Source organism: Rana temporaria, chromosome 4 (genome assembly GCF_905171775.1).
Source record: "Rana temporaria chromosome 4, aRanTem1.1, whole genome shotgun sequence".
In the NCBI taxonomy this organism is placed as follows: domain Eukaryota; kingdom Metazoa; phylum Chordata; class Amphibia; order Anura; family Ranidae; genus Rana; species Rana temporaria.
The window spans coordinates 418301942-418314104 of record NC_053492.1 but is presented as its reverse complement, the minus strand read 5'-3'; the positions used below and the strand labels follow the sequence as shown (position 1 = coordinate 418314104).

Sequence of the window (12163 nt, the reverse complement as noted above, 5' to 3'; positions counted from 1 at the left end):
AGAGCCTCATTTTAAGGTAAGGTTAAAATAATGTGCTAGTATGCGATGCTAGCACATTATGCCTTTACCTTGAAGGTACAAATAAAATGTCCAGTGGTTTACAACCACTTTAATAACAGGAAGTAAAGAAAACAATTTTTTTCACAGGGTTTAGGCTTATTTTCATACTGTAGTAAAAATCGAAAACCCAATGCTTAATAAATACCACCAAAGAAAAGCTCCCAATGGTACAAGATTTGTTTGGGTACAGCGCTACATACAGTCTGTCAGTAGCAATGGTCTGAATAGTTATAAATGTATTTGGTGATCTTTGATTAATGCAGTTAAGTGACTTTTTTTTCTTTTGTGCTCACATAAATAAATTGTATTTCATACACGTAATCTGATGATGCGAATGATGAACGGGTGTACTTTGTGCTCAGCATGTCATTTAAAATGTTGCAGTTCCCCGCAGTGGGATAGAGTCCAACCAGAACTAAGGAGACGGCTCAACGTCGAAAGGAATGATGGAGAATTCTGGTAGGTATGGTATATTACCATGGTATACTGATAAATCGTATATAACCATTTATTTTTGATTTGATAATTGGACAAATGTTTCCTTAAAGCCCATCTCCATGCTCCTAAATCTTACCCTCTGCCATCTCCTGCCTAAAAGTCCCATGTGTTGTATATACTACACCAGGGGTCAGCAACCTATGGCTTTCTTGGGATAAAAACCAATGCGGCTAAGAACCATAACATGGGGGTGGGGGGGGCTGTGTAATATGCAGGGGGGCTGTGTGATGTGCAGGGGAGCTGTGTAATGTAAAGGGGTCCAGAGATACGGGGCTGTGTAATGTAAAGGGGTCCAGAGATGCAGGGCTGTGTAATGTAAAGGGGTCCACAGGTTTGGGGCTGTGTAATGTAAAGGGGTCCAGAGGTATGGGGGCTGTGTAATGTAAAGGGGTTCAGAGGTACGAGGGCTGTGTAATGTAAAGGGGTCCAGAGGTGTGGGGCTGTGTAATGTAAAGGGGTCCAGAGGTACAGGGGCTGTGTAATGTAAAGGGGTCCAGAGGTACGGGGGCTGTGTAATGTAAAGGGGTCCAGAGGTACGAGGGCTGTGTAATGTAAAGGGGTCCAGAGGTGTGGGGCTGTGTAATGTAAAGGGGTCCAGAGGTTTGAGGGCTATGTAATGTAAAGGGATCCAGAGGTATAGGGTCCTGTGTAATGTAAAGGGATCCAGAGGTACGGGGGCTGTGTAATGTAAATGGATCCAGAGGTGTGGGGCTGTGTAATGTAAAGGGGTCCAGAGGTGTGGGGCTGTGTAATGTAAAGGGGTCCAGGGGTGCGGAGGCTGTGTAATGTAAAAGGGTCCAGAGGTGAGGGGGCTGTGTAATGTAAAGGAGTCCAGATTATTATCTTAATTTATTAGCAGGTGAATGTGGCCCTCCATGAATTCACATACATTAAATCTATCACATTTTATCACTGCCAACTTGGGTCAATATTATCCAATCCATATGTTTTTAACATTGCATTTTTTTCGAATGAGAACGTGTCCCCAACCTGTGAAAGGAGATGCAGCACAGTGATGAGCTCATCTCTCTGTCACTTTTTTTTCTTTCCTCCCACCAGCATGCTTGTTATTACATGAAATGATTGGCTCCTTGTGCTGCTTCTTTCTGTAACACTCCAGCCCTGCTATGCAGAGACTGCGAGAGGCCGATACCAGGTCAAATTTTGGTACTTACGCTGCTTGTATATGAATCATACATTAATGGTGTATTATTGATCACATAGCTGCATTCGTTTGTGTATTTTATATCTGCCTAGACTTCAGTTTTAAAATGTATACTTTTTCTCTTTTAAACATATATTCTTAATTATTTGATCATAGGATGTCCTGCCAGGATTTCATGCAGAATTTCAGCCAAGTGAACATCTGTAACCACACCCCGACCTACTTAGATTTCGAGAACCCTCAGCACATCTGGGAGTGCACCAGTTACTACAATCAGTGGGTGAGGGGAAGCACCGCGGGCGGCTGCAATACCTCAGGTTGGTCTTCAATGTCTAACTTGGCCAGATTTTCTGCAGTTTAGAGAGCTGTAGTCATAAGTTGCTTCACTTGTGTGACGTTCCCTATGTGTGAATGGTTATGGAGTGACAATTGTCATCATTGGATGTTACGGGGAGATCTGGTAATGGCCGTCCTGACAGGAGCACATTATGGTGTATACTCTTTTGAGAAAAGTACACCATTAAACCCGAGCAGAATCTCTTTGGATTAATTCATTTTCAAAATGAATTTTTTACATTTTAGAACTTGAGTAGAACCTCTCATCGCTCATTGAGCTGCTTAGGTTCAAATGAAAACGAAAACCCGCCATTTATTTTCTTTTGTTTCGAGGGTGTAAATTTTGGGCGCATTTTGGTGTTGTTTCATTTATTTATTATACTCTATTTTTTCAGTGTATTTGATTGTTATTTATAGATTGTAGGGTTGTCCTGATACCACTTTTTTTAGACCGAGTACAAGTACCGATACTTTTTTTTCAAGTACTCGCCGATACCGATTACTGATACTTTTTTTTTTAATGTCATGTGACAGTGGCAGTATTTTTTATTTTATTTTTTGTTACGATTTTTTACATTTTTTTTTTTTTTACACTGTTTTCTTCATTTTTTTTGGGCGGGGGGGGGGTTTATTGTCAGTGTGTTTTTTTTATTTACATTTTTATTATTTTCTAAAAATTCATTTTTTTTATTTATTGCAATTTTAAAAAAAAATGTATCAGCCCTGTTGGTTTTTTTTTGGTGAGATATCAGGGGTCTTAACAGACCCCTGACATCTCCCATTTAAGACAGAGAAAGGGACTAAGGACACAGATTCCCCAGTCCCTTTCTCTGCAGCCTCAGCTAAAATGAATGGAGAGAAGCTCCACTCCATTCAAAAACTGAAGCATCGTAAACAAAGGTTAAGATGCTAAGTTATGTGAATGGACAGAGTCAGTGATCACTGACTGTTCATTCGGAAAAGGTAGGAGCCGGATTTAGCGGCTCCTACCTCCGCTCTCCACCCTGACAGATTGAGGGGGGAGAGCAGCACGGAGGGGGGGAGCAGCACGGAGGGGGACAGCACAGAGGGGGACAGCACGGAGGGGGGAGAGCAGCACAGAGCACGGAGGGGGACAGCACGGAGCACAGAGGGGGACAGCACGGAGGGGGGGAGAGCAGCACAGAGCATTGAGGGGGACAGCATGGAGCACATATGGGGGAGAGCAGCACAGAGCACGGAGGGGGACAGCACGGAGGATGGAGGGGGACAGCACCGGGACAGTCAGCGGTGATCGGTGCAGCTTTGGGGGGAGTTACAAGCACTGATCACCGCTGTATAACTTTAACTAAAGCAGCTGGAAAGGGGGCAGATCAGTGCTTGCAACTCCCCTGCCGCACCGATCACCCTGACTGCCCAGGTATCGGGTGAAGCATCGGAGCATTTCCCTGAGTACAAGTACCCGTGTTGTGTTTTTTTTTATGCATTTTTGAGTGACACGACCTATGAAAAACATACCATAAGCAAGATCGCGGCAAAATCGTTGGCATTTTCAGCAGCCATTATCAGCATTTTTTTTCTTTTAGCACAACACTGAATGCCCTATTTTTGGCCAATAATTTTCGACGGCTAAAATTTTAGTGGATCACTATTATTTACTCTTCCAAATGTTTTATGTATTACCATTCTATGTCCTTGGTCTGCAAAAGTGTCTGAATCTTGTTTTCTAAAATATTTAATAAAAAATATTAATTATAAACGAAAACAGATTTTAGCTCCATATGCTCATTGGCTAATCTTCACGAGGCTCATAGTGAGTAGAATGAAAACGTAATTTTTTTAATTTTTTTTTCTCATTTTTCAGAGGACATATGGAAGAATCCGCAGTATGTGATCACAATTCCAGAAAATCAGAAGATAGGATACAATGTCACCGTGGCTCTTATGCAGAGTCTGACCAATGAGAGGAAGTACAATCCCCGCTGGTTACCTATTGGATTTGTCTTTTGCAAGGTTTGGTAAACTATTACAGTATACTAGTCTATCTATCTATCTGTCTATCTATCTATCTATCTATCTATCTATCTATCTATCTGTCTATCTGTCTATCTGTCTATCTGTCTATCTATCTATCTATCTATCTATCTATAAGAATATGTATCTATCAACATCTTCTTAGCAAAACAAAATCTAATACCAGTCTCTTTCTCTTTTTGCAGGTTACCGCCAAGGTAAGAAACTGTTTTATTCAATACCTAGCTACTAAAATAGTAAATGTTATTGTGCATTTCCTGAAAGCAGATGTGTATTACATAGGTGTGCGCAGCCCATCTCATTAGGGTGCGCGCCCCAAAACTCAAACACGCATGTCTTTCTCTGCATCCTCAGCTGCACTTGACAGCGAATGAATGGAAACGTCTATGTGCTGAGCGGCTTCATTCATAAACTGAAGCATAGTGAGCCCAGTTTACTATGCTTCAGTTATGAGCGAACACAGGGAGAGAGTGTGTTCACTGTGTTTATTTAGGAAAAAAAGGTGTCGGTGAATGACATATTTACTAGCCCCTTCCCCCACTCTCCATCCTAAAAACATCCCCACAGCAGTTGAGAGGAGAAAAAGAAAAGCACACCCCCTGCGCATGCCTATGGTGTATTATAACATACTGTACATGTTTACAGGAACACCCCATTAAAAAAAACATATAGATGCTTACCATGTGCTTGTGCATTTTATTTTTCCTGTATGTATCTTTATCCCCTGAGGCTGCAGTAAGCTGTACTTTGCATGACTACCAATTACAATCAAATGAAAGTGTACATCAGGGCCCCTTAAAGATGCTTTAAGTGCAGAAAAATTCCCATTGATCTGCTAGAAATGCATTGAGCTCCTTATGCCGCGTACACACGGTGGGCAGAGAAAACTGGCAGTCGATCCAGGTGTTCTTATTGTCAAGTTAAAATTGCTGACGCACATGTCTGTAAACATTTCTGTGGTGGCCGTGCAACGTGTCACTCATTTTAGACTGACCGCCATCCATCCAGGTGTTTATCACGGATCTCAGTCTAGACCCAGCACTTTTAGTTTGTTCTCAAACTGTACTAACAAACTGTACACTGTCATTCTTATATTGCCGCCTTGCTGAAATGTTGCAGCAATTCTTATTGTTAATCACATTCCTGCAAAAAACAAACAAGAAGAAAACCATCAAAAAACAATGGGGGTTATTTACAAAAGGAAAATCCACTTTGCACTACAAGTGCAAACTACAAGTGCAAAGTGTACTTGAAATTGCACTGAAAGTGCACTTGGAAGTGCAGTCGCTGTAGATCCGAGGGGGACATGCAAGGAAAAAAAAAACAGCATTTTAGCTTGCACATGATAGGATAATAAAATCAGCAGAGCTTCCCCTCAGATTTACAGCGACTGCACTTCCAAGTGCACTTTCAGTGCATTTTCAAGTGCACTTTGCACTTGTTGTTTGCACTTGTAGTGCAAAGTGGATTTGCCTTTAGTAAATAACCTCCAGTGTGTCGCTTTAGGATGAACTTTAGCCTTACCGTGTTTCCCCGAAAATAAGACCTACCCCGAAAATAAGACCTTATTATTTTCCAGGAGAGCTGCAATATAAGCCCTACCCTGAAAATAAGCCCTAGTTTAAAAGGCTTGTAAAATCCTATAATCCACTCTATTTCTGGAGTATATAATGTACAATGTGTGTGTTTCTGTAATATAATTTTGCCAAATACCTTCGGACAGCTCCCCCTCTGCAGTGCTCGGAGTGGGGAAAAGAGCTCCGGGGCGTCACGGAAGTACAGAGTGGGGCTATAATGAAGGTATTTGGCACGTTTATATTACAGAAACACACACATTGTACATTATATAATACTGTAATAGAGTAGATCATATGATTTTACAAGCATTTTAACTTGACTCACACTGGGGATTCCTGACAGGCATGGAGGGAGAGGGGGAGAGAAGACATCACATTATATGGTAAGACCTACCCTGAAAATAAGCCCTACTATGTCTTTTGTTGCCAAACTTAATATAAGACCCGGGCTTATTTTCGGGGAAACATGGTAGTATTTTATTAAAAGTAAACTATAAGGACTAATGCACAACTTGGCAGGGCAGTGTGTTGCAGTAATGCACATGTCACTTTAATGCCCATCAATGCATGTTACATGCATCAATGCATTTTAGTACCATTTATTTTGCATCTCCCACACATGTGGTCTAGTACAGCACAATGTCCCCAGTAAAGACTCCCTGTGTACATCACAGTCACTCCCCTCTTACATCAGTGGGCCAGATAAAATCTAAATATAAAAAATATAAAAAGTTTGGAAACTCCTGGTATAAATCATCCAATCCAAGCAAAACTCCTTTTTTTTTGTTTTTTTTTTTCTCATTCATGATTGGGTATCTAAAAATGAACAGTGGAGACAAGACAAAAATAAAACGTGTCAGGGGTTCTAACCCTTCAACCCTTCAAAATGTGGGCAATACACATGCAGGCAAACCTGGTTTTCATAATGTAATTGCCAGCTTGCTTTGCAAAGTGAGAACCACGGGAATGCTAATAATTGTACTATTATTTGTAGATTAAAAAAGATTTTATTAATATGACTAAAAAAATATATAAAAGGTCTGTTCATTAAGTTTTAACAGCATTGAGTAAAACTATTATACTTTGCTTCAATACAAGCCGGTATGGCTCTTCTTGACTTGCAGGGAACAAAGAATGGGTCACAGCAAAAATTCTCTCGTCAACAAGCCTCAGAAACAATAAACACCAATTTGGAGCGTGCACGAGAAGTCACCAAGTCATTTGTAGCTCCCCCTGGAACATATGTCATCTTACCCTTCACACAGAACAAGGGGCAAGAGTCCGAGTTTCTCTTGAGGATCTTCATGAAGACATCTAAGATTGCTGAGTAAGTATAATGTGCCATCGGTCTGTTTCAAGAAGCAAGTTTCTGATCCACACAGCAAAGTTGACTCACGAAATAGGTGCAGTAAGAATTCTTTGTGGTTGTTTCTCTCACTGACAGGGAGCTGAGACAGCATCTTGGCAAAGAGACAACAATTGCATCTTAAGCCCTGTACATACGGGCCAAAATCTCGTCAGGAAAAAAAAATTGTTTTTCCTGACGAGATTCTTGGCAAGAATCTCTTGCCGGCAGAGTGTACAGACACTCAATTCAAAAGAACCGCCTTTCTTTTGAATGGCACAAACGCGGTGACGTCATCAAGTACGATGACCATTCGCTTGTCACATTCGATGCCATCGCCGCTGTAACGGTATTGCCCGTGGGACCCAGAGGCTCTTGAGGGATGCAGGGTACTCCTGGTTCAGATTCATCAATGACTCTTGGGTCTAGTGTCATCCTATGTCCACTAGGGGCATAGGATGACTGAGAAATGATATCTTGAATTACACGAGATGGGACAGAAATGATCATTCACAATTTATTGCAGGATATCTTGAAATATTACAGGTGGTTAATTCTGAACCCAACAGGTCAATAATAGTGTGATTCATTCAATGTGGGGACACATACTGTTAAGATGTTAATTGATGTTAATCACCTCCAGCTACCTGGCTGTAGTGATAAAGCTTGCTGTGATTGCATTCTACTGTCTATTGTGCTAGCTAAGTCTGGCTCCTAAGATATTTCATTGTGCTATGCTAATTGACACTGTATTGTGTGAAATTCTATTGATGATAATATGTGATGTGACTTAGCACCATCTAAAGGTCAGATGTCCGACTTATGTTTACTAAAGGAATGTGTATTAAATAGCAGGTGAGATAAGCTGAAGTCATAACGTCTGCCTTGTCAGCTATAGTAATTAACTCGTGTAGATTCGGTGCCAGAAAGTCTACCCAAGAAATGTGTATTGGAGGCTCGTTAGCACCCATTGTATGATGTTGTGGGTGGAGTGTGTTATTGTCCATTTGATTACTGCAACATTCCTTTTGGCGTAAAAAAAGAGCCTGAGTTTGTCATTAAAACCTATCCGTTTGGAACCAGAGAACAGAGCTGTGTGTGTCTCGTTTTTCTGGGTAAAATCCAATGGGTCCTGTCTGCTGGATTGTGGAGTGTCGGAAGCTGTCTTGGGTTGGTGGAATGGAATATCGTAACGGCGTTAACCCCTGACCGACAGGTAAGTATACAGACAATCAGGGTTCTCGGCAGGAAAACACTGCCGAGAATCACGACGAGAAAATAGAGAGCAGGTTCTCTATTTTTCTCGTTGAGATTCTGGGCAGTTTTCTTGACGAGAAACCTCAAAGCCTTGTACACACGCTCGGTTTTCACTCAAGTGGCTTAATATTTTTAAAGACTCCAAAAAATAGACTAAAGCCTCTTACACACGCACGGTTTTCTCGGCAAGAACCAGCAAGAAAACTGCTGCGTGTGTACGAGGCTTTAGTCTAGTTATTGGTGTCTTTAAAAATATTTAGCCACTTGAGTCTAGAAGGGATGAAATATCAAGAATGATGTTACAGAATTCCCTCCTAGTACACAAGCTCACTGTTATAGTCATCTATTGCTGGCAGATTTCAGTCAGCAATAGATCACTATTAGAAGTAACCTGTTTATTTGTCATGAGAGAAAAAACTATAGGCTTTACAGACCCTGATTCCTACAAATACATACTCATAATCAAGAAACCAAATGCCATGCTAAAGTCGCCGCCTTCCTGGCTCTTGATAACGTCAGTTATGACGAAGCGTATGTAGGGCTGTAACCGAAGGTTGTGAAGTCACCACATTCTACGTTTTGTCCCACCGGACTGAGTTTTGGAATCCTTTCTGAATGCTGCCTTTTTGTATAGCTTTTAATCTCTTATTTTATTAAACATTGTGAGGGTTTTACACTATGTGGGCCTGGCGCTCTTTTTTATCCTTGCCGGAGGAGATTCTGACTGACGGAGGATCTGAGCGGGGGAATTCGATACCAAGTGGAAGAAATTTCCACACAAGCGTTTTTAGACTTCTCTTGACAGAGAGGGGTTGATTTACTAAAGGCAAAAAGACTGTGCACTTTGCAAAGTGCAGTTGACCTCTGCAAGTGCAGTTGCTCCAGAGCTTAGTAAATGAGGTAAGGCTTCATGTTGCAAAGAATACCCAATCACATGCAAGGAAAATAAAAAAATAAACAGCATTTTTGCTTGCACATGATTGGATGGTGTCATCAGAGCTACTGCTCATTTACCAAGCTCTGGAGCAACTGCAATTTGCAAAGTACACAGTCTATTTGCTTTTAGTAAATCAACCCCAGAGTCTCACATCTCATGGTAAGAAGACATCTTTACTGGTGTATGCACCTGTGGTGTTTTCAGTGGAACTGGTACACACAAAACCACTCAGATTCGCATATGATTTTGGACTGATCTCATTTTTATTATATTATTATTATTATTATTATACACGATTTATATAGCGCCAACTATGAACTTTTTTCTCATGTTTCGTTTTGTTTTTTTTGATCTATATCAATTTATATTTACAGGTTTCAGCACGGCATGTGGTTTATTGATTATATTTTTTTTTTCACAAGAAAGTTTAATGATTATATTTATGTACAGTATATTATCCTATACATACAGTATCTAACAAAAGTGAGTACACCCCTCACATTTTTGTAAATATTTTATTATATTTTTTCTGAAGAAATTACACTTTACTACAATGTAAAGTAGTGAGTGTACAGCTTGTATAACAGTGTAAATTTGCTGTCCCCTCAAAATAACCCAACACACAGCCAATAATGTCTAAACCGCTGGCAACAAAAGTGAGTACACCCCTAAGTGAAAATGTCCAAATTGGGCCCGAAGTGTCAATATTTACACTGTTATACAAGCTGTACACTCACTACTTTACATTGTAGCAAAGTGTAATTTCTTCAGTGTTGTCACATGAAAAGATATAATAAAATATTTACAAAAATGTGAGGGGTGTACTTGCTACAGTTTATTTTTTTTATCATTTGCGCGGTCTCACTTGTATTGGCCGCCATCAGGAATTATGGGGCCCCTTACACAGCTTCAGACATGGGCCCCCTGGAGCAGAGAACCGGGGGGGGGGGGTGCCCCGAATTGGGGGGTTGCCCTGGGGACTTCTGGGCCCCTTACAAAAAAAGAAGAAATAAAAAAAGACCCCTTTAATAAAAAAATATATATATATATAAAAAAAATGTTTTTTTTATAAAAAAAAAAAGGTGGGGGTTGCCATCTGGGGACCTCTGGGTCCTTTAATAAAAACTAAAAAAAGATATAAAAATATATTTAAAAAAAATATAAAAAAAGGGGGGGGGGTTGCCATCCGGGGCCTCTGGGCCCTTTAATAAAAAGAAAAAAGAAATAAAAAAATAATATATAAAAAAATATATAAAAAGGGGGGGGGTTGCCATCCGGGGCCCTGGGGACCTCTGGGCCCTTTAACCTCCCTGGCGGTATGATTATTTCAGATTTTAGGTGCTGAAAGCGGTACCATTATTTTGCAAGGAAATTTGGTGTTTTATACTGTAGGCCTGCAATTCTTAGGAATAACTCACTTAAATCTGACCAATCAAGAGTCTAGTAGGCATCCCGGGTATGAAAAAGTTTGAAAAACAAAATTATTAATTATAATATAATAAATATTTATAAATAATTATAACAAATAATAATATAATTATAATAAAAATTATTGATGTAATCAACTTAAAATCACTGAAATTTGCTCAGTTGCAGAATTGTCGCTGTCATTACTTTTATTTTTTTATGACGAATTTCCCCACAAATTGCTATCGCACAATTCTGCAAGTGATTATAATTTATTATCGCTGTTTTCTAGCTGCTCTAAAACCACTTTTGACATAAAGGGACACTTTTGGTTGCTATGGACAATCTACAGTTTGCAGGCAGAAAGAACAGTTGTTATTATATAAAAGAACATGTAGGGCACTGGGCAGACCACTAGGGACAAGGGGGGTGTGTATTTTTTACATACAGTGCTGTAATCAATAAGATTACAGTATACTGTATGTAATGTGTTTATTTACTTTTTTGAATTTGGCGCCATTCTCCGCCCCCTTGCGTCGTAACGTCGCAGGGAACGGAGATCGGCGGCACACAGGGACACTGTGTGAATCGAGCGAGGACCCGCTCGCTCACACAGCGGGGAGGCATCGCAGGATCCAGGGACAAGGTAAGTAACCAGACTCGGGGATACCGCTTTGGTACAAAAATCTTACCCCGAGCCAGACTCGGGAATACCGCCAGGAGGGTTAATAATAAAAAAATAAAAAATAAATATATAAAAAAATAAAAATAAAATTATAAAAAAAAAATTATAAAAAAAAAAAATTATAAAAAAATAATAAAAAAAAGGGGTGTTGTCATGCGCGGCCCTGGAGACCTCTGGGCCCCTTACAGGAAAAAAGGGGGTTGCCATCCGGGCCCCTTACAGGTGTACTGCCTGTACCCCCTGATGGCGGCCCTTACATGCTACAATACATACCTTGGGACATTGTTTCACAGTCTGCATTTCATCTGCTTATTTTCCAGGTGAGTATTCCCAAACTAAGCCCTCTTTATGGATTGGTTCCACCCACACTTTGTGGTGACTGGCCATCATACCACCCATCCTGCCAGATCCTGACTCTAAATATACACAAGATTCCTGGAATTCATGCCTTTTTGTGTTAAAACGCAAATAAATTTGATGCTGTGATCTCATGACATGGCCTAAGGCCCCGTACACACGACCGAGTTTCTCGGCAGAATTCAGCCAGAAACTCGGTTCAGAGCTGAATTCTGCCGAGAAACCCGGCCGTGTGTACACTTTCGGCCGAGGAAGCCGACGAGGACCTCAGTTGTTCAATGGGAAATTTCAGCTCGCCGAGGTCCTCGGCGGCTTCACAAGGAACTCGACGGACAAAACGATGTGTTTTTCCCGTCGAGTTCCTCGGTCGTGTGTACGCGGCCTAAGACACAGCATTGACAGGACAGAGGGCCAAGATGTGGAACCTCCCCAGCGAATCCAGGACAGTTGGCATCTATGCATATAACATATAACACTTTCATTTGAATTGCACTTACAGTAAATAAATACATGATATAAATGTGGT

The 12163-nt window shown here is 40.7% G+C and overlaps 1 protein-coding gene across 1 annotated transcript in view; it reads left to right on the top strand.

The window, feature by feature from the left end:
* LOC120937816 (calpain-13-like) overlaps positions 1-12163 on the top strand; it is a 178679-nt gene that overhangs the window by 125748 nt on the left and 40768 nt on the right. Inside the window, exons 9-13 of the mRNA XM_040351314.1 lie at positions 445-519; positions 1880-2040; positions 3903-4051; positions 4258-4269; positions 6774-6976. Coding sequence (XP_040207248.1) covers positions 445-519; positions 1880-2040; positions 3903-4051; positions 4258-4269; positions 6774-6976 — 600 coding nt within the window. The remainder of the gene's footprint in view (positions 1-444; positions 520-1879; positions 2041-3902; positions 4052-4257; positions 4270-6773; positions 6977-12163) is intronic.